This window comes from Bos taurus, chromosome 22, assembly GCF_002263795.3.
Source record: "Bos taurus isolate L1 Dominette 01449 registration number 42190680 breed Hereford chromosome 22, ARS-UCD2.0, whole genome shotgun sequence".
Lineage (NCBI taxonomy): Eukaryota > Metazoa > Chordata > Mammalia > Artiodactyla > Bovidae > Bos > Bos taurus.
The window spans coordinates 6,099,624-6,123,281 of NC_037349.1; the positions used below are offsets into that span (position 1 = coordinate 6,099,624).

At 35.1% G+C, this 23,658-nt stretch overlaps 1 protein-coding gene across 1 annotated transcript in view; it reads left to right on the forward strand.

The window, feature by feature from the left end:
* STT3B (STT3 oligosaccharyltransferase complex catalytic subunit B) overlaps window positions 1-23,658 on the forward strand; it is a 103,045-nt gene that overhangs the window by 64,007 nt on the left and 15,380 nt on the right. The window contains 6 exon segments of the mRNA NM_001097570.1: window positions 7,131-7,196; window positions 8,810-8,909; window positions 16,532-16,630; window positions 17,618-17,764; window positions 18,860-18,908; window positions 22,952-23,106. Of these exon segments, the coding sequence (NP_001091039.1) occupies window positions 7,131-7,196; window positions 8,810-8,909; window positions 16,532-16,630; window positions 17,618-17,764; window positions 18,860-18,908; window positions 22,952-23,106 (616 nt within the window).

Here is a 23,658-nt window from a genome sequence, read left to right on the forward strand (position 1 = left end):
TACCTCGTTTTAATACACTTCACAAATACTGCGTTTTTACAAATTGAAGGCTTGTGACAACCCTGCATCAAGTGAGTCTGTCAGCACTAGACATTTGCTCTCTTCATGCCTGTCATATTTTGGCTTTTCTCACAATACTTCACACTTTTTCATTATTATATTCGTTACAGTGATCTGTAATCAGATTTTTGATGTTACCCTGGCAAAACGATTATAACTCCCTAAAGGTTCAGGTGATTGTTAGCATTTTTTCGCAATAAAGTATTCTTTATAAAGTATTATGTGTTATTTTATTAAACATAATGTACTCTTAATATTGAGGACTTTCCAGGTGGCTCAGTGCTAAAGAATCGACCTGCCAGTGCAGGAGTTGCAGGTTCGACCCTTGGGTCAGGAAGATCCCCTGGAGAAGGAAATGGCAACCCACTCCAGTATTCTTGTGTGGGAAATCCCATGGACAGAGGAGCCTGGTGGGCTACAGTCCATGGGGATAGCAAAAGAAACGTGACTTAGCAACTAAACAACTCACAATCGACTCCAGCTTAGTGTAAACATATCTTTTATATGCCTTGGGAAGCAAATTTGTGTGAGTGGCTTTACTACAATATTCAGTTTATTGTAGTGGTCTGGAACTAAACCTGCAATATATCTGAACTCTGCGTGTGCCACTTTATAGGCAGTGTGAGTACTTTATAGTTACAAAATAATCCCTGTATCATTACTGTCATGACATTCATATGTAATACATACATAATAGATTACATTGTTGGTATTATTATTTTCAATAAACTTATCTGTTGAATCAATTAAGAATAAGAAAACTAAAAGTTTTTAATTTCCCTTCACTTATTCTGACTTTGATGCTATTCCTTTCTTTAGATGCAGATCTAGGTTATTTTCCTTCTTCTTAAAAAACTTCTAGCTTTTATTGCAGGACAAGTCTGCTGTCAACAGATTTCCTCACTTTTCATTTATCTGAGAAAGTCTTGAAGCATAATTTCACCAGGCCCAAATTTCTAGATTGTTTTTTTCTTTCTTTCCTTTCTCAGTTCTTACATATTTCACTCTAATCTCATCTTGCTTGCATGATTTTTGAATAGAGGTCATGTGATCGTTATCCTTGTCCTTCTAGAAGTAAGGTGTCTTTACCTCTGGCTTCTTTTAGGGTTTTTTCATTATTGTTGATTTTCTGTAGTTTGAAAAAGATATGCCTAGGTGTGGTTGGTTCTTTTGGCATTTATTGCTTAACATTTGAGCTTTCTGAATCTGTAGTTTGGTTTCTGACTTTATTTAGGGGAAATGATCAGTTATTGTGTCAAATATTCTATTCTTTCTCTCCTCTTCTGGTACTCTCATTACATGTATGCTATATCTTTTGAGGTCTTTTAACTAATACGTAGTGTTTAACATATATAAGTATATATTTTGACAATATGTATGACTGAATCTTGATAGTATAATGCCAAGTGGAAAAATAAATTGAGGTAGAATACATACAGTAATTTTAAGTAGTACAGAGTATATTGTCAGTTTATACTTATTTATAATGAAAGTATAAAAATACGGCATTTATCCATCATATATACCAACTTTATGATAGTGGTTACTCTTGAGTATGGGTGAGTGATACTGAGGAAGGAAGTGTGAAGGGGGAGGTTCAACTATGTTAAAAACTTTTTTTTAATAAAATCATCCAGAGCAAATATGTTTTATTTGCGTTTGGAAGTCTGGATGGCTATTTTTCTCTGCTCTTCTATATGTTTGAAACCTTTTGTGATAAATTTTTAAAATAATATATTCTATCTGTTGGGAATTTAAAAACATAGAAAATTAATATAAAGAAACCATCACCTGGGTATTACTGTCATTTGCATTTTGTCATAGTTTAAAATTTTTTCATGCTTTTATGAAATGCAAAAGTGTTACTGTTTAAATAGTTTTTTTATTCTTTTAAAAATAGCATGAGTCAACCATTGCAGTAGTGCCTTAACTGGCATGTTAATTACCTTTCATCATTTAAAAATTTAAGAAATTGAGACAAAATTCATGACATAAATTTACTTTCAGCCATTCTAAAGTGTACAGTTCAGTGGCTTTTAGTATCTTCTGTTTACTTGCAGAACATTTTATACCCCCTAAGGAAATCTTGAACCTCCCCCTTCCTTATTTTTTAGTTTCTGTTTTAAGACTTATTATTCTGGACATTTCATGTAGGTAAAATCCACATTAAAAAATGCATTCACTTAGCATAATCTTTGGTATTTTTGACATGTATCAGTATTTCTTTTTTGTGGCTGAATAACCCATTGAATTGCATTGTATTATATTATATGGCTTCCCTGATGGCTCAGATGGTAAAGAATCTGCCTCCAACACAGGAGACCTGGGTTTGATCCCCAGGTTGGGAAGATCCTTTGGAGAAGGGAATGGCAACCCACACCACAATTCTTGCCTGGAGAATTCCATGGACAGAGGAGCCTGGTGGGCTACAGTCCATGGGGTCTCAAAAGAGTTGGACACGATTGAGCGAGTAACACTTTCCCTTGCAACCCATTGTATATATACCACATGTTTAAAATCCATTAGTGGATGGACATTGAGTAGTTTTCAAGTATTAACTATTAGGGGTAATACTGCCGGTACACATTTGGGTACTCGTTTTTGTGTGAACATATATATATTTTCATTTCTCTTCCATATATATGTAAGAGTGAAATTGGGGGATTTGCCAGACTATTTCCTGCAGTGGTTTCCCCCTTTTACATTTCCACTGGTAGTGTATGAGAATTTTAATTTCTCCTGATCCTCACCAAAACTTCCCCCCACTCACCCAGTTTTTTTCATTTGTTTTACTTGACTATTGGTATGAAATGGTATCTCATGGTTGTTGCTTTGGGTTTTTTGTGTGTTTTTTAAAATTGTGGTAAAATATATGTAACATAAAATATGCTATCTTAACTATTAGAGTTCAGTAGTGTTTAACATTCAGTAGATTTATAATGTTATACAGTCGTCACCACCATCCATCGCCATCCTTTTCCATAACTGCCCATTTTAACCTTCTCCAGCCCCTGACCCACCACTATTCTACTTTCTGTCTCTGTGATTTTGACAGCTCTTAAGTGTTTCATATAAGTGGAATCATACATTTTTGTCTCTTTGTGACTGGCTTATTTCACTTAGTGTTATGTCCTCAAGATTCATCCATGCTGTGGCATATGTCAGAATTTCCTTTTTTATGGCTGAAAATAATATTCTATTGTATCTATATACCACCTTTTGTTTATCGATTCATTTGTCGGTGGACACTTTGGTTGCTTCCATGTTTTAGCTAACATGGGTATACAAATCTCTCTCTACCTTGCTTTCAGTTCTTTTGGGTATATACCCAGAAGTGAAACTGCTGGGTCATGTGTTAGTTCTATTGTGATTTTTTGAGAAGCCACCATATTGTTTTCTGTAGCAACTGTACTATTATACATTCCTACTAGCAGTAGGTCTATTTGAGTTAGTTTTGTATATGCTGGTAAGGATCTAACTTCATTATTTTGCACATTGATGTCCAGTTTGCTCAGCACTGTGTACTGAAGGGACTGTGGTTCCCCATTGAAAAGACTTGGCGCCCTTATTGAAAATCATTTGACCATATATACAAAAGTCTGTGAGTTTTTTATTTTGTTCCATTGACCTCTCAGTATGTGTGTGTCTTCATGCCAACACCACACTGATTACTTTAGCTGTGGAGTAAGTTTTAAAATCAGGAGGTGTTTGTCCTCTTTGTTCTTTTTCGGGATTCCTTTGGCTACTAGGGGTCCCTTGAGATTCCATTTGAATTTAGGGTGGGTTTTTACTTCTGCAAAGAAAAAATCATTGGATTTTGATATGGATTGCATTGACTCTAGATTACTTTGGGTAGTATTGTCATCTTCCAGTCCATGAATAATCATGGAGTGTTTCCATTTCTGTTTAAACAGTGTTTTACAGTTTTCATCATGCAAGTCTTTTAATTCATTAGTTTAATTGTATTCTTTTTGATGCTATTGGAAATTTTTTGTAATATCCTTCTTGCATTGCTATTGGTTAGTGTATAGAAATGCAGTGGGGTTTATTTATTTATTTTTCCTGTGTTGACTTGTATCTGGCTGTTTTGCTGAGTTCATTTATTAGCTCTAGCAGGTTTTGTTTGGGGGGGAGGGCTTTTTCCATATGAGATCATATCTGTGAACAAGGGTGATTTTACTTCTTTCCAACCAATTTGGATTCCTTTTATTTATTTTTCTTGTCTAATTGCTCTGGGTAGGACTTAAGTACTGTGTTGAATAGAGGTGGTGAAAGTAGGCATCCTTGTCTTCCTGGTCATAGAGGAAAAATTTCAGTCTTTCACCTTTGAATATATTCACTGTAGTTTTCATATATGGCTTTTGTTATGTATTACATATTATTAAGTATGTAATATATTTTATATACTAATATATAGTATTTTGTATTTTAATGTCTTTACACATATTTTTATACATGGTATCGCTAGTCTCATATGTGAGAGTTCGGCTAGATAGAAAGGTCTAGGTCATTTGTTCTTTACTTGAAATTTTTGAAATTGTACTATCATCATTTTGCTTCTTACTGTTAACCTAATTTTATGTGTTTCATAAGAAATGTCTTTTTTTTTTTCTGAAGAAATAAATAATGAGTTTTTTATTTTTGGGTTTTTTTTTACCTATATAGCATTGAAATCTAATAGATTTTCTAAGATATGTACCAGAGTTGATAACTCTTGGTAATGGTAAACCGTTGCAACACAGTATATTTATTGTTAATGTTTATTTCTGGAAAGCTGTCTTTGATTATAGTTTCAAATATAGTTTGTTTCACTGTTTGTTTTTCTTGGATCTTCTTCCTCTTTGTTTGAATTCCAGTTGTATCATTGGAGTTGTTTAAACCTCCTCCATGTCTATTTCATCAGTTATAAAATGAAAGACAAGTGATACTTAACTACACATCCAAATTTGAGGAAAAAAAATTATTTATTTAGGTTTCAAACACTGTAATGGATAAGAAGCAAAAATAAAATCCTGTTACAAAGTAAAAAAAAAAAAATTACCTCATATGGTTTAAATAAGCTAATTCATGTAAAGGTACAGAACATTGTAGGAACACAGAAAGGGATGAGTAAATGTTTGTTTCCATTGTTACTATCACCAAAAATAGAGCTAATGTGGATAGAATAGCACTTAGAACAGTACTTCTCACCATATTGCAGCCTATAGTCCTGTGCCTTGGTAATCAGCCTTGTCCTGAAACTGTATTACTTGCAATCACAGATCTGATTTCTGTCGGTATTATCTCTTGGAATTATTTCTTTTCTGGAATGCCATGTTATAGAAACAGACAGTTTGGGGTGGCCCTTTATGTCTGACTTCATACAGCATAATACTTCTGAGAGTCATCTAAGAACATGGTATCTCTTTTTATTATTTTATTTCTCAGTTTTTGCTTTAACTTTTCTAGATCATTATATTAGTCATTTGAGATCATCTCTTCTAATGTAAGGAATCTTCCCAGGTGGTGGCTCAGTGGTAAAGAATCTGTCTGCCAGTGCGGGAGACTCAGGAGATGCGGGTTTGATCCCTGGGTTAGGAAGTGGAAATGGCAACACAGTCCATAGGGCTGCAAAGAGTCAGACACAGTTGAGCACTCATACACTTCTAATATAAGCAGTTTCCCTTTATGCACTATTTTAACTTCACTGCACAAACTTTCTTTGAGAAATAATTTACATACTATAAAATTCAGTCTTTCAAAGTATACAGTTCAGTGGCTTTCAGTATATGAATAGAGTTATAAATCAAACTTCCAGATTATAATTTTCTTGCTTTAAAAATTTTTAATATTTTAATATATCCCCTCCCCATTCATATTTCAGAATAGGACCCATGTTATCTTACCCTGCCCAAAGGGAAACGTTTTCAAAGTTGGCATGGTTTGGGGGAGGAGATCAGAGAATATTTTGGCATACATGTGCACTGTATTCCGAGCAGTGTTTCGGAACACTGAATTCTGAATTCTGAGCAGTGTTTCGTAGTCTGTTAGAAGTCTCAGGCAGCTCGAAGTGCTGTGAATTGGGAATGTTTTCTCTTTTCTTCCTCTTTCCCTTTTTTGTTACAATTTCCCCAAAGGTTGATGTCACCTGTGGTTTGTTTAATGTACTAATAGAAGACCATTTTGAAAATAAAGAATTCCTTGAAATAAGCTCTGTATAATACTGTTAAGTTGAACTTCCTATCATATCAGGACATAAAGATAGCTCTTAATACAGGATTGCTTATAATGGGCCTTATGGCTATCATTTCTTTAGGACCCTCACTTGATTCATCTTAAAGATGACCCATTGCTCTTGGCATAAGTATTCAGAGCTTATGCTTTAAAATTTTTAAATTCTGTTTCTGAAGGTGCTGATGTATTTTGCTCTTTCAGATGAACATATAAACTCTTTGATTAGTTTCTTTGTAGATCATAGACATTTGTCAACTTTTTAAACCTTTGTTTACAGACCATTGTCTTTCCAGTTGAGAGTAATTGAGAATCTTACTGACATTAGGTCTTCTAGAAATTTAAGAATATAAACTTAATGAAGATGTTGATTGTGGTGTCTTAAAATTTCTAGTTTAATTTGTTTTCAAAAATGAATGTTCATAATTAATATTGATATATAGATGATCACATTCAGATGAAGAAAAACCACAGATTAAGGTGTTAGGTCTAAGCAAACCTGCCATATAAAAATGTAGAGTTACTAAACAAATTTATTTTTTAGTTAAAAATCTTAATTTGTTGATATTAATCATTTTAAGATAGAAAATAGAACAAATGGAGAAATATACATTGTTCCTTTTGATACTCTTTTTACTAAAAACTACATAACTAAAAAAAAAAAAATCGAAGCTACTCCTAAAATGTCTGACTACTGTCCAGTGTTAGTAAGTGGATCTAAGTATCTGTGTAATCTCATTACCCATTTTAAAGAATAATTTTCACTTTTTATAATACAAGTTTACTAAACACTTAACCTTTTTTCAATCAACAGGAACATTTATAAACATTTTTATATCAGTTGCTTGTTTGTTTTTTAGGTAAAATCTGTAAAAACTGGGTCAGTTTTTTGGACGATGTGCTGCTGCTTGTCGTATTTCTATATGGTAAGATTTCATACTTGAAACTGAATACATGAGGTCTGAGTCTTTGGCAACTAGACCAGTGCCTTCTCTTCTCAGTCAGGGTAGTTCTCCACTTCCTTTCTCCTGAAGTCTTTAAGATCTTTTTCATGCATTTTCTTTCCTTACTACCACTTTCTTCCCTACTCCTGTCTTCAGGGTCTTGTATGGACTTCTACTTTACGGGTGATGGAGAACTAATACTTAACCTCTCAAACAATATTTGCAGCAAGTGAACACAAAAATTTTCTTTCAGATGTACAACTTTTTGTAAATAATGATCACATTCTCTGGGTTAACCTGTGAACTACTTGTCTAATTTTTTCAACAGGTTACTTAAGATTGGAGTTCAGTATCACCTCTTTAATCTCCTGCCTTTCTTTTCACACCACAGCCTATATGGTTTTCTTATGCTGAAAATTAATGATAATCTTAGGTAACTTTTTTTTGGTTGTTAAACAAATGTCATGGAATTTGTTTCCAAGTTATCTATGCCCCTTTTTAAGTGGTTAAAGGTTAGGACATATTATGTGCCTAATTAATGTGTCCTAGGCACGTTGTGCTCAGTAATAGCAAACTTACTCTCTTTTGAGTTTAGACTTAAATTTTAGAAATAACCAGGAGTCCTTCAGGTAGAACTGGAGCTCAACCAGAGGAATGTTGTTTTTGGTGAAAAAATAGCACATGACTGAAGCAGTAAACTGATGTTGTTATATGAATTGTAAACAAAAAGCAATTTCTTATATAAGTGGTTCTGAAATATTTTAGACAGGGATAGATAGCATTGTTAGAATGTATGTTAATATATAGTCTCCTAAGGTGACTGTTGATTCAAATGGTTCTATCAAGCTTTTCATTATTAGAGCATATGTAAGAACTTGATCTTGACAGACCTTATTATTGTTACTGAATTGAATGTTCTTAAAAAATAATAAATAATAAATACTTTAATCCTAAAGCATAATCATTAGGATCTTTATTAATTTAGACCAGAACATACTCAACTGTCTGATAAATAGAATTTTTCTAGCTTTGTGATACAGGCTAAACATTAAACTGGGATCCTGGTTTGTATCCATTAGTAGGAAGAAATTTATACCCAAGGTAGCACCTTTTATCTTGAGGATCACAAAGCATATCCAGATCATCAGAGTATTCCTTTTAGTTGAGGTGTTGACTGATGTTAACATCCATTGTTCTTACTTTCTGTGAAGTCTCTTGCAATGTATTTACCATAAAAAATGGGGGAGAGCAAAGGGTTTTTTGCCTTTAAAAGTTTATGATATGTATCCTAAAGTCTGTATCTCTGTGACAGTCTTTTTATTGCCAATTCACAAACTGTTCTCAGTGTTCTTAATAAGTTTAATTTGACCATTCCTCTAGTGGATATAAAAAAGTGTATTGGATTTATGGGATTGTGTTGTTTTAATTATCAATAAAAGTAGGTTATTTGTATGTTATAGAAAAAATAGGTTATTTTGAAGCGTCTCAAAATTGCTGAAAATCCTAGTGTTTATGCTTAGACTTTTGTGGCAGAATTTATCTACTTTAAGAAGCAAATATGTAAATTATTTAACTTAGCATTTCTTTACTCATAGGTCTCTGCTTGGGGTGGTTATGTGTTTATTATCAACCTTATTCCACTGCATGTATTTGTGTTGTTACTGATGCAGAGATACAGCAAAAGAGTCTACATAGGTAAGTGATTTGACTTCTGATATCTGTCAACTTCTAAGAGGTGTTTTGTATACATTCTTTCATTGTCAGACATTTCTGTTTTGGTATTACCCATGAGTAATAAACCTAACTTTACAGTGTTTTGCTTTTTTGTATTCATAAGGAGGGTTAGGCATTTTTACCGAAGTGTATATCAACTTTTCCTTAATGAGTTTGTTTTGTTTTTGCAGAAATAAGTCTTGATTTAATATTTATCAGCCTTTTTTTTTTTAATTTGGGGAAATGATATATACACACTATAAGCATACTATTACACTATATATACACACTATTCTAATTCACCTTACTCACTGTAAGAGACTGAGCATCCTTAACAGTTTAATAAGCTTTTGAAAGCCCTTTCTGAATAATATACAGCACAGTGTCTTAATCCATTCAAGCTGCTGTAACAAAAATGCCACAGACTGGGTAGTTTATAAACAAGAGAAATTTATTTCTCAATTTGGAAGCTAGAAAGTCTAAAATCAAGGCACCAGAATGCTCACATTCTTCTGAGGGCTATTTTCCTGTTAGCTTGATACCATCTCTGTCCCCACATAGTAGAAGGAACAAGCCAGCTCTCTGGGGCCTCAATTTAAAAGGGTACTTGTTCCCCGGTGACCTCATTATTTAATCACTTCCAAAGGCTGCCTCCTAACACCCTTTCCTTGGGTATTCAGTTTATAAACATTCAGACCAGAGAGTAGACTGAGTATTTTCTTTGCAAGATTTTAATTTGCTCTACAGGTTTTAGAACACATCTTTAGAATAAGATGCTTAGTAATAGATGGTGTCTTGAATCTTAGAACTCACTTTCTATGATAGAGACAGAACTTTTACAGGTTGTATTAATCACAGAGAAGTTGTCATCTGAAACCAGTGTCTTTATAATAAAGTAATACAATTCTATTATAATAATGTTGGAAAACATTAACAAAAATAATAAAGCTGTTTGCTTGATTAAAAAACATAACAGTTTGGCAGTTTATCAAAAACTTAATGATAAAGTTACTGTGACCCACAAATCCACTCCTTGGTATATACCCAAGAGAATTGAAAATTATATACTTACACAGAAACTTGTAATGTTCATAGCAGCATTCGTTATTCATAATAGCCAAAAACTGAAGACAACCCAATGTCCATTAACTAAGGAATGGATAAAGTGTGGTGTATCCATACAGTGGAGTGTTGTTCGGCAGTGAAAAGGAATAAAGGTGATACATGCTACATCGTGAACCTTGAAAACATTGTGCTGAGTAAAATAAACCGGGTACAAAAGGCCATATAACTGTGGGATTCTTTCTGTATAAAATGTCCAGAGGTGGCAAATCCATAAAGACAGCAAGCAGGTTAGAGACAGAAAGTTGGTTTAGAGGTTGCCAAGGGTTTGGGGACTAGAGTGACAGCTTATAGATACGGGTTTCTTCTGGCGGGGGGTGGGGGGAGGGGGTGGTGGAATTGTTCTAGAATTAAATAGTGGTGATAGTCACACAACTTTAGTCACACACATAACCACTATAATAACCACTATAATAACCACTCAGTGGTACATTTTAAAAGGGCGGGGTTTTTTTAGTATGTGTTATATCAGTTTTTTAAAAAAGTTATAATCTGCTGATTAGGTTTATACCCACTTCAGTATACTTTATAACAATCACCACTGAAATAGTACATATATATATATCAGGTAGTTCTTATACACAGTGAATTGTCCTAAGTTCTTTGCATGTATTGAACTCATTTACTCTTGATAACCTCACCTTGAGGATAGGTCCTGTTAAACAAGAGAAGACAATTTGCTCAGGATCATGTAGCTAGTAATGGAGCTGAAGCCTAAATGTAGATATTTTGGCTCGATACCCGTGATGCAAAAAAATCACTGACTGTATTGCCTACCATATGAATAAATACCTTACTGTAGAAATATATCAACATGTGATTATATATTTCGTTACCCTGAAAACACTGTTAGCCAGCATTGGAATCCAGAAAAGACGACCATGGATTAAACAGTAACTCCGAACTTTTTGTTTTGAAACGGTATGAGGAAAAAATGTTTTTAAATTAAATGGTTATGGGGAAGAACTAAGAGTTTCTTTGTTTAATTTTTAAAAATGTAGGGCCCTAAAAATGTAATGGTCAGGAGAACAGAGTTAGGGAGAAGATTGAGGGATAGACCTTTGTGAAATGCCCCTGAATCAGGAAGAGGAAGAAGAGCTAAAGAAAGTGAAGTTAGATTAGCAAAGTCTAACTTCCCTACCCTCCTCATTTCTATTTAGCTCTAGAAGTTACCAAAGAGCATCATCTTACACTTTTAAATTATATTTCTTCGTTCTTTCTGCTATCCTATGCTTGATTTCATTTTAAGCATCAATAGTAGGTATATTTGCTATTTTAAAAAATTGTCATTGTGTCTCCATTCAGATGTTTTGCACAAGTCACTTCTTCCTGCTTTTACAAATAGAGCTTATAAAATAGTAGTTTAAAAGATTCATTCAATACAGTTTATAATGAACCACATCCTTGAGAAAGAAAAATTATTTTTTCTCTTGTGTTCTGTTAGTCATTATATTTCTTTCTGCTGGTCAAGAAGAATCCATGGAGGGTTTTTGTTTGTTTGTTTGTTTGTTTTTTGGTGGGGGGGATCTTGTAAGCTATAATTTCATGTACGTTTCTTCCCATCTTTCACTCCCTTTATTTATCAGCATTCACAGTAATCAAACAGTAAAATATCTTTATTAATCAAAGATTTCAACAGTCTTGTAAGCCTTTAATCATATTTATTAATAATAAAGCAAAACTGGTTGAGTTTGGAAGTATTTTCTGTTTCTTTTGGTTAGTGCTGTTGTGGTTGAGAGAGAAGTATTTTGCCAGCTCTTTCTATTAAATATCACCCAGGAGATAGAGCGAATGCTAAGGTGATTTCATGGTAGATTAGAGTTAACTAGAATATAATATTCACAAAACCTTTTCTAACTTTATTTACATAAAGGGACGTACAGTAGTATTTTAAAAGCATGAAGGGTGCTGTCAACTTAAGTTGCGATACTTTGTCAGGGAGAAAGAAAATACTTAAAGATTACTTTGGGGAACAGCAAGAGCTTCTTGAAAACTGGGCATTTCTTTGGTACTTGAATCAGGCCTTTTGGTGCCTTTTATTTTACAGACCAACTCATATGTGCACCTTAAGCTAAGAACAGTGGTTTGTTTCTTTTCTATATCAATCTAGTCCCACCCAATACCCTTGGGAAAAAAAGTACTGTAAAAGTGAAAAGATGTTTAGGTTCTGTTTTAGAAGATTACTATTTGTCCCAAATCAAAGAGATTTTCTTTGCTTACAAATAAGCTAACAGACTTTGTATATATCTTCCTAATGATAATTTGAGGGGAATTCTAACACATTGGAAGTTTGATCTGCAGGAGAAAATTGCTGGTAACTATACTTCCACAGGATGGCAGTGTGGTAACATTGTCATGATGTAATGAATGATTTACCACACTATTGGTCTTGTTTGTTTCCTTAGAACTCACTACTTTGATGGAAAGAAAGCTTTATTCTTCTGGTTTAAAGGGTAAAGAAAAGTAGGTTAAGATAGATGGATAGAAGGTTGTGAAGATGTAGACCATAGTTTGGTCAAGTTTCAGAGTCTGGTGGAGAACAGTTGCTCTGTGCGTGTGCTGTTGAGGGTTCTGAGAATGTCAGAGAATGGTGCAGGTGGTGTTATGTGCGTCTTCAGTGTCCAGGTCAAGAAGCAGAGCTCTCGCCCTCCTTTAAGTTCTTACAGAGCCAGGGTTTTTTCCACCAACGTTGCATGTACTTGCTCCATTGTATTGAGGTAATTTGTGTACATCTTTGATTTTCCAAATTGGATATCTGATTCTTAGAAGGTCGGATTGTATTTTTAGAATGTCTTGACCATAATAGAATATAACTTAATATTTGAATGAATTAAAGAGATAATTTTAAAACATATGGTACAAAGACTCGAGAAAAACACATTTTCATTTTGCATTGGAGAATGGTTTAAGAATTGAGGGTTTACTTCACTGTTTCTTCTAGTTTCACTGTTTCTTAATATGTATTTTTTGTGTTTTAAAACATGGGTTTGTAAATGAGATTTAAATTGAGGTATGGTGATGTATGTCTAATTTTACAGGTTCAAGAAGAAGGGCAGTATTAAGCAAGATAAACTTGAAATTTTTTTTTTTAAACAAAATTCAGCTGAGTGCATTTTAAGTATCTAATTGGCTTTATTAATGATTCATAAGTTGGGCAGCATCACTATTCTAGCCAACTAGAAAGGAGCTCCAAAGAACCACTGTAAGGGAAAGATTTTTTATAGGCAAGACAAGGAATTCATAACCAAAAAAGCCTTTCAGGCTTAGGTAACCTACTTGTGGGGGAGGGAAAGGGTCTTTGTGGCAGATTCCCTCCTCTTTCTTTGGGCAGTGGGGGTTAGAAAGAATTACCTCATTTGTGCTGACAGAACATTCCATGCTGACCTAGTAGAATAGTATTCCTGGGGAAGGTTGTGACTACAGTTAGGATTGGGTATTGAGTCTTGAATTTCAGCACTACTGACTCCCATCTGGGGCCTTTAACAATGGAAATATTTGCGTGTTAAAGAGTACTATGAAGTAGAACATACATCCCTCTATGTAAACATCTCAGTATCACTGATCCAAAAAAGATAAAAATAGGGAAGACATGAATCAAGTTCTTTTAAAAGAAGATGGTTATCTTCGGATTATCGCATGTATCACGTTTATTAGCTTTGAATCATCAGTGTATGTAAGTAGGTATAAATGAGGTTAGTTTGGGTAGAGGAATATTTATAGGTAAAATATTGTTGAGAACATGTCTGTTTCTATTAGCTGAGATTTGTTTGACACTAACTCATATTTACAAAGTAATGTGTTTGCAAGTTAAAGTCCCACCTGGCCTTTTTTTATGTTTCTTGAGATTGAGTTTCTTTTTCTTGAACCCATCTCCATCACTTTTTTTATTAGCTTGAACTCTAGTGTACCACTTCTTTTAAAGAGTTTTCTTTACCTAATGGCAGTGAATGCCTGTGTAGCTGCATGAAACCACTGAAATGAGAATATTAGCAGATTTAGTCTCTTTTTGAATATACCTGGAAAAGTAGAAACAGTTAACAGATTTTCTTGGGCTTCAAAATCACTGTGGATAGTGACTGCAGCCATGAAATGAAAGACACTTGTTTGGAAGGAAAGCTGTGATAAACCTAGACAGTATATTAAAAAGCAGAGATATCACTTTGCTGACAAAAGTCTGTCTGGTCAAAGCTATGGTTTTTCCAGTAGTCATGTGTGGATGTGAGAGTTGGACCATAAAGAAAGCTGAGCACCGAAGAATTGATGCTTTTGAGTTGTGGTGTTGGAGAAGACTCTTGAGAGTCCCTTGGACTGCAAGGAGAGCAAACAGTCAATCCTAAAAGAAAATCAATCCTGAATATTCATTGGAGGGACTGATATTGAAGCTGAAGCTTCAATAATTTTGCCACCTGATGTGAAGAGCCAACTCATTTGAAAAGACCCTGATGCTGGGAAGATTGAAGGCAAAAGGAGAAGAGGGCAGCAGAGGGTGAGATAGTTGAATAGCTTCACCAACTCAATGGACATGAATTTGAGCAAACTTCAGGAGATAGTGAAGAACAGGGAAGCCTGGCACATTGTAGTCCATGGAGTCACAAAGAGTTGGACAGGACTTAGTGACTGAATAACAGCAGTTCTTCAAGGTCACAAAATGACCATGTTCCCATTTTTTTTTCCTAATTCGGCCTGCTTACTCTTTGTGCATCTACACAGACTGATTTGTAAGAGAAACATACTGGTATTTGAACACCATCAACCAAAAGGGTTGGCAGTTCAAATATATGTGACATAGAATTTCTTGTTCATATTTACTTTATTGCATTTGCGTTCACATATCTCATTGAGAGTAGTTCTAGTCCAACACTAATGTGTCTGTGAAGAAAGCTGAGCACCGAAGAATTGATACTTTTGAACTGTGATGTTGGAGAAGACTCTTGAGAGTCCCTTGGACTGCAAGGAGATCCAACCAGTCCATTCTGAAGGAGATCAGTCCTGGGTTTTCTTTGGAAGGAATGATGCTAAAGCTGAAACTCCAGTACTCTGGCCACCTCATGCGAAGAATTGACTCATTGGAAAAAACTCTGATGCTGGGAGGGACTGGGGGCAGGAGGAAAAAGGGATGACAGAGGATGAGATGGCTGGATGGCATCACTGACTCGATGGACGTGAGTCTGAGTGAACTCTGGGAGTTGGTGATGGACAGGGAGGCCTGGCGTGCTGCGATTCATGGGGTCGCAAAGAGTTGGACACAACTGAGCGGCTGAACTGAACTGAATGTGTCTGGAAAGTACATTGTTGGATGAGTTGGTTCTGCAGGATCCTCTTGACAACCAGTTCTCTGTTAGCTTGAGGTCATCAGAAACTTTATACATTGGTCCTTCCTATTACATTTACTTAAGCTTCTTAGCCTTTTCCTAATACTGTAGTCATCTCTGATCAGACAGCTTGGAAGGCAACTTAACATTTGAAATATTAACCCATAATTTACCTCAATAAGCATGCTTTCTCAGCTGGGATAAAGAGAAGTGTATGCTGTGCTGTACAGTGTGTAGCATACAGATGCGTCTGCTGAGCCGTTCTCTTGCAGTCTTTTTTTCCCTAGTAGAGTACTTTATTTGCCAAGCACTAAATATTGACTATCCTTCATAAAGTGATGTGTATAATAAGCTTTTTAAATGGAATATTTTTCACATTTACTTATTTCAGAAGTTTTAACTTTTTTTCAAAGTAAGTTTTAATTATGACTATTCCAGATATTTTCGCTGTAATGATCTGTGAACACCTTAATGCAAAAACAAGTCCTTCATACAAGCCGTAACCACTTTCCAATTTGCCTATACACTTAGGTTCATATAAGCCAAGAATACTACATAGTATATTCAGTGCAGAAAGCAAATAAGTTTCCTTTATTAGATCCTAATAAATTTGTAACTAGTCTGTTTTATGACTTGACCTCTGTGCACTTAGTTCTTTTGTTCTTTAGTAATAGAAAACCTAGTAGATGGACATAAAGTTTCTTTAAACTGGTTACATTACTGTACAAAAATATTAGGAGATTATAAAAAGGTTGTGAAATACAAGCTTTTCAGACTGCAAGCTGCTCATATAGGATAATGATAAGCTTTCATTTGGTAATGCATACTTTGTGTTAATGCTAATAGGAATGGTGTTTACATGCTTATTGGGTCATGTCAACAATTGTTAATGATAGGTTGAAAAAATTTGATTCCATTTTCAGAAGAAGAAAACAGCACCAGTCTCCTTAAAATAATACTTTTCTTAAATGGCAGAAAAGAATTGTATGTTTTATAATGTATGGTTGATTAATCATCAAATATGTATCAAATAGAATAGTCACTTCAAAATTCTATTAAAATAAGTTGTTAAAACTTTGCTTAAAAAATATATGAATCATGTATATATTTATGTTTGAAGTACTTAATGGTAATAGTGAATTGTCCTTGTTTCCTATTTTGTCTTTATAGCATATAGCACTTTCTATATTGTGGGCCTAATATTATCCATGCAGATACCTTTTGTGGGATTCCAGCCAATCAGAACAAGTGAACACATGGCAGCTGCAGGTAGGAAAAATATCTATGTTCTTTCTTCTAAAGAATCCATGAATGTGTGACTGGTCTTCAGTGGAATGAAGGGTTCTTTTGGGGTTTTGTTGTTGTTTATAATTTTCATTGTATTAGTTCTGAAACATCACCACTGTAAAATATGACAGAATTTATTGAGACTTTCTGATATTGGGCTTCTGAAAGTGCCTGTCTTCCCAGGTATGGCTGTTTTGAGAAGGTAAAACATCCTTTTTTGCCAACACTAATTTGCTTTGTATAAACAAATATTAAACATTTGCTTTGTATAAACAAACATTAAATAGTAATATATCTGTATAGTGAGTTATTATACTGAGTTGTCATTTTACCAAATTTAGATGGAATGAAACATTTCATTTTTATATTCTTTACATCTCACTAAAATATTTTATCCATCCCTACTAACTAGAATTAAAAGAGCTTTTATATTGATTATAAAGTCACATAATTCTCCCTAAAGCAGAGCATTTTGCCATCATTAATTTGGGTCACAGATAACAAGATACAATGAAAGATCTGTGAATAAAACTTTTTATCAGAGATTCCACACAAGGTCCATGACCCATAGAAAATCCGTGGGTAGTCATTTTGTTTGTAGCATTTTATAAATATTGGTATATTTAACTTTGAGATGATGATGGTCCATAGCTTTTATCATCAGATTTTTCAGTGAGAATCTCAAACCACACACACCCACCCCAGCTATGAACAGTAACCATATATTGTTGTTCAGTCGTTAAGTCATGTCCCCATGGACTGCAGCACACCAGGCTTCTCTGTTCATGTATTAGAAAAAAAAATGTAACAGAATTTTTTGGATGTATTAATTGGTTACCTGTCATTTGACAAAGGAAATGTCAGATCACTGAATTGTACAAGGTATTCTAAGTCTTCCAAATTAATGTTTCTCAATGTTCTTAGAAAAATGCTTTGTTGATTACTTATATGCACCTTCTCTTTAATTAGGTGTCTTTGCATTGCTGCAAGCTTACGCTTTCTTGCAGTATCTGCGAGACCGGTTAACAAAACAAGAGTTCCAGACCCTGTTCTTTTTGGGTGTGTCGCTAGCTGCAGGTGCTGTGTTCCTTAGTGTCATCTATTTGACTTACACAGGTAGGTGTCATCACCTGTCGGATGTGAATATTGTCTCTAAGTCATTGCAAAAGGTAAATTCTTTTGTAAATTCTGTACATGTTCCATTTATCCTAGTAGGTCAGCTACTGTTTCCTTAGAAACGGTATGAAAATAAGTCAAAGGTTCTAAAATCTGAACAGCACTACAAAAAGAAAAAATTTCTTTCTTTTTTTAAACAATATATTTGTTGCTTCAGGTTTTGCTAAATCCACATTCAAGCATCCTTCTCTTGATAGATGATTAGGCCCAAAATGTATAAAATCCAAAGTTTCTGGTGTTAATGGCATAGGTTTACCCTCCCTAGTGTGTTATATACTCTGTCTCCTGCTTCTAAACAGCCAACCAGATCAGCTTTCAGTCAGCTTCTGGATTCTAAGTTACTTTCTTGTCCTGACTTTACCAGTCACTGGAAACAAATCAAATTCTTTCTGAAGATATGTCAAATTAATGTACCAGCTTAGCTCATAAAATCATGAAGAATTCGTTGACAGGAGTAAAAGGCACAAATGTTTAAAATCACCTTTATAATTGATCTAAATTTGGCGTACTGGACACCTCTCCCTTTTTAAAATTATCCAGTGCTATCTTAATATCTCTACTAGTCAATTAGAGGTTTAAAAGAATCAGAAAGCTTTCTACAGTGTTGTTGTCATTAGCTTGTTGTATTTCTTTGGAAATGTAATGTCCATGGGTATTTTTTTAATTTGGTCCCTAAGGCTCAGACAGTAAAGAATCTGCCAGCAATGCAGAAGACCTGGGTTCGATCCCTGGGTCAGAAAGACCCCCTGGAGAAGGAAATGGCAACCCACTCCAGTATTCTTGCCTGAGAATTCCATGGACAGAGGATCACAAAGGATCCGTAGGATCACAAAGAGTTGGACATGACTGAGTGACTTAACACTACTACTACTGTATTTTATCTGATGACCAGCTGTGTGAAATACAGTATAACCTTTTTTTTTTAGGGCAGTTCTTTTAACATTAGCTTAAAATTAGTCCAAATAATCCGTAAACATAAAACCAATAAAAACAATGAAATGGCCAATGAATTTCCTTTGCATTTTTCCTTCCAAGGTTACATTGCACCGTGGAGTGGCAGGTTTTACTCATTGTGGGACACTGGGTAAGTGCAGATAAGTTATTTGCCCTCATGTTATTTAAATATTCTTTTGTCTTCTTTATTGTTAATATCTCTGTCAATACCTGGCAACATTCTAAAATATTTAGCATATACCGGTTTAGTAAATGTTGTATTTTGTCTTTGTTATAATACCCGTTTGGAATTCACCTGTAGTTTGATATGTAAGTCATATTTCTGTTCTTCATGGGCAACTCCTTATTTTTGTTTGTTAAAACATTTCAGGTAACACGTGCCATTTTAATGATTGATTTTTTTGTTTGTTTGTTTTTACCAATGTATTCAAAGTTTCCATCTGTTAGTAATATTTAATTTTTAACCCTTAAGGATAGATACTATGTTATAAATCCATATGCTATAGATATGAGAAAAAATTTAATTTTATTTAAGTTTCCTGGTGTTTTTTAACCATCAAATATGCTAGAGGATATTTGTTGCATTTTTTAAGAGTGCTTTTACGAGATGAGTTAATAAAAAAAATTTTTTTACATTAGCTCAATACTTTTTTTAACTCTAAAAATGTTTTCCTAAGGATAAGAAAATATCTCTTGGTGATAATTGACCTCTCTCCCTTGATTCTGCTATTCTGTTACCCCATGTGGCCCGATAAAAAACCGACCACATTTTATTAAACAGGCCTGCCCTTTGATATAATACCAAAAAGGCCCCTAGCCAGGCCTAATTAAAGGGCATAAGCAAATGATGTATGGGTGGCTGAAGCTAACAGACACATACTTCCAGAGATCAGCCTTTGCATCACCAGAGAGTTTGAGGGAAAAACCCCAGTTGTAGAAGTTAATTAATTCTGACTAGGTTAAAATTTTACTAGTCATACTTATTCTTGTTTTCAAACTTTACTTGCCCACTTTGGAATCTTAGGACATTTCAGAGAAAATCTGTCTTGTCCTTTCCATGTCTCTGACCAACCACCTCTGTGCCATCTCCGTGTTAAGAAAGGTATTGTCACAATAGGATATCTTATTCGATGAGTTATTCTGCTAGTCACATATCCAAAAGGTAGTCGAACTCATTGGTGCAAACTTAGGAAGTGCTTGTTCAGTTCAGTCCCTCAGTTGTGTCCAAATCTTTATGACTCCATGGACTTCAGCATGTCAGGATTCCCTATCCATCACCAACCCCCAGAGTTTACTCAAACTCAAGTCCATTGAGTCGGTGATGCCATGCAACCATCTCATCGTCTGTCGTCCCCTTCTCCACCTGCATTCAATCTTACCCAGCATCAGGGTCTTTTCAGATGAGTCAGCTCTTCACATCAGGTGGCTAAAGTATTGCAGTTTCAGCTTTAGCATCAGTCCTTCCAATGAATATTCAGGACTGATTTCCTTTTGGATGGACTGGTTGGATCTCCTTGCACTCCAGGGAACACTCAATACTCTTCTCTAACACCACAGTTCAAAAGCATCAGTTCTTTGTTGCTCAGCTTTCTTTATAATCCAATTCTCACATCTATACAAGACTACTGGAAAAACCATAGCTTTGACTAGATGGACCTTAGTTGGCAAAATAATGTCTCTGCTTTTTTAATGTGCTAAGTTGGTCATAACTTTTCATCCAAGGAGCAAGTGTCTTTTAATTTCATGGCTGCAGTCACCATCTGCAGTGATCTTGGAGCCCCTAAAGATAAAGTCTCTGTTTCTACTGTTTCCCCATCTGTTTGCCATGAAATGATGAGACCAGATGCCATGATCTTAGTTTTATGGATGTTGAGTTTTAAGTCAACTTTTTCACACTCCTCTTTCACTTTTATCAAGAGGCTCTGTAGTTCTTTACTTTTTGTCATTAGGGTGGTGTCATCTGCATATCTGAGGTTAATGATATTTCTCCTGGCAATCTTGATTCCAGCTTGTGCTTCCTCCAGCCCAGCATTTCTCATGATGTACTCTGCGTATAAGTTAAATAAGCAGGGTGACAATATAGAGCCTTGACGTACTCCTTTCCCGATTTGGAACTCTTGCTTTTTCGATGATCCAGTGGATGTTGGCAATCTGATCTCTGGTTCCTCTGCCTTTTCTAAATCTAGCTTGAACATCTGGAAGTTCATGGTTCACATACTGTTGAGGCCTGGCTTGGAGAAATTTGAGCATTACTTAGCTAGCGTGTGAGATGAGTACAGTTTTGTGATAGTTTGAGCATTCTTTGGCATTGCCTTTCTTTGGGATTGGAATTTTCCAGTCCTGTGGCCACTGCTGAGTTTTCCAAATTTGCTGGCATATTGAGTCCAGCACTTTCACAGCATCTTCTTCTAGGATTTGAAATAGCTCAACTGGAATTCCATCACCTCCACTAGCTTTGTTCGTAGTGATGCTTCCTAAGGCCCACTTGACTTTGCATTCCAGGATGTCTGGCTCTAGGTGAGTGATCACACCATCATGATTACCTGGGTCATGAAGATCTCTTTTGTACAGTTCTTCTGTGTATTCTTGCCACCTCTTCATAATATCTTCTGCTTCTGTTAGGTCCATACCGTTTCTGTCCTTTATTGCGCCCATCTTTGCATGAAAAGTTCCCTTAGTGTCTCTGATTTTCTTGAACAGATTTCTAGTCCTTCCCATTGTATTGTTTTCCTCTATTTCTTTGCATTGATACTGAGGAAGGCTTTCTTATCTCTCCCTGCTATTTTTTGGAACTCTGAATTCAAAAGGGTGTATCTTTTATTTTCTCCTTTGCCTTTCACTTCTCTTCTTTTCATAGCTCTTTGTAAGTCCTCCTCAGATAACCATTTTGCATTTCTTTTTCTTGGGGATGATCTTGATCACTGCCTCCTTTGCAATGTCATGAACCTCCGTCCATAGTTCTTCAGGCACACTTGTCTATCAGATCTAATCCCTTGAATCTATTTGTCACTTCCAGTGTATAATCATGAAGGGATTTGATTTAGATCATACCCGAATGGTCTAGTGATTTTCCCTATTTTCTTCAATTTAAGTTTGAATTTGGCAATAAGGAGTTCATGATCTGAGCCACAGGTCATCTTGGTCTTGTTTTTGCTGGCTGTGTAGAGCTTCTCCATCTTTGGCTGCAAAGAGTATAATCAGTCTGATTTCAGTGTTGACCATCTGCTGATGTCCATGTGTAGTCTTCTCTTGTGTTGTTGGAAGAGGGTGTTTGCGATGACCAGTGCATTCTCTTGGAAAAGCTCTATTAGCCTTTGCCCTGCTTCATTCTATACTCCGAGGCCAAATTTGCCTGTTACTCCAGGTATTTCCTGACTTCCTACTTTTGCATTCCAGTCCCCTATAATGAAAAGGACGTCATTGTTTGCTGTTAGTTCTAGAAGGTTTTGTAGGTCTTCATAGAACTATTCAACTTCAGCTTTTTCAGCATTACTGGTCAGGGCATAGACTTGGATTACTGTGATGTTGAATGGTAATGTTGAATGTGATGTTGAATGTTGCCTTGGAAACAAACAAACATTCTGTCGTTTTTGAGATTGCATCCAAGTACGGCATTTTTGGACTCTTTTGTTGACTATGATGGCTACACCATTTCTTCTTAGGGATTCTTGCCGACAGTAGTATATATAATGGTCATCTGAGTTAAATTCACCCATTCCATTCCATTCCATTTTAGTTCACTGATTCCAAAAATGTTGATGTTCACTCTTGCCATCACCTGTTTGACCACTTGCAATTTGTTTTGATTCATGGACCTAACATTCCAGGTTCCTATGCAATATTGCTCTTTACAGCATCAGAACAAGTGCAAAAGAAATTCCTATTTGAGCAAGCATTTTTGTGTTAGAAATCACACAGAAGAATATGTGTGTGGCCTTTTATAACTGGCCTTAGATAATTCTAATTTTAGGGGGAAGTATGTTGATTTTGGTTTTACCAATATGTGTCAGATTTATATCCACTATAGCAGGTAACATTGGAATGTACTTTTAAGCCAGAAGAGGGAGAGATGGGAACCATATCTATTAGTACAATCAAAGAAAGTTTATTCACCTAAAAGGAACTTCTGTTTTATCATTTAATTTTAAATAACGTAAACTTCTTTAATACCAGGTATGCAAAAATACACATTCCAATTATTGCATCAGTGTCTGAGCATCAACCTACGACTTGGGTATCTTTCTTCTTTGATCTACATATTCTTGTGTGTACCTTCCCAGCAGGCCTGTGGTTCTGCATTAAAAATATCAACGATGAAAGAGTATTTGGTAAGAGGTTTTTAATAAATACTTCGGTTTATTTTTGTTATTGAGATTATCATTCCACCATGAAGTTTTGTCTTTGCTCAACTTTGCATAAACTTTCCTCTCTTACTTTGCATAAGTGCTTAACCAAGAAAAATTAAGTGAATTTGCATTATATATACTCTTAATTATTAACTCTTTAAATTTTGGACTAGTATGTGAGCTTTTCCTTCAATTTATTGTTTTCTGAGAGGTTAATGTAATGATAGTCTGTGGCTGAGAATTGGAAATTATAACTTTGTTGACAGAATAGACTTGACTATGTTTTCTCAGTTAATTCTAAGTAGGAAGACTTTCGCAGGGGCATCCATGATCCAAAAAATTTCAGTGGGAAAGTACATTTTGTAATAGAATAAGAATCACCTGTAAGTAAATATCCTCTTGGCTGATAGATTTGTGTAATTTTCAACCAACAAGACTTAGAATTACAAACTATTTTAAAGCCATTGTTTAAGATAAGACCTGAAACTGAAAATGCTTTGTAATATGCACAGGGTCACACAAGCATATATCTTG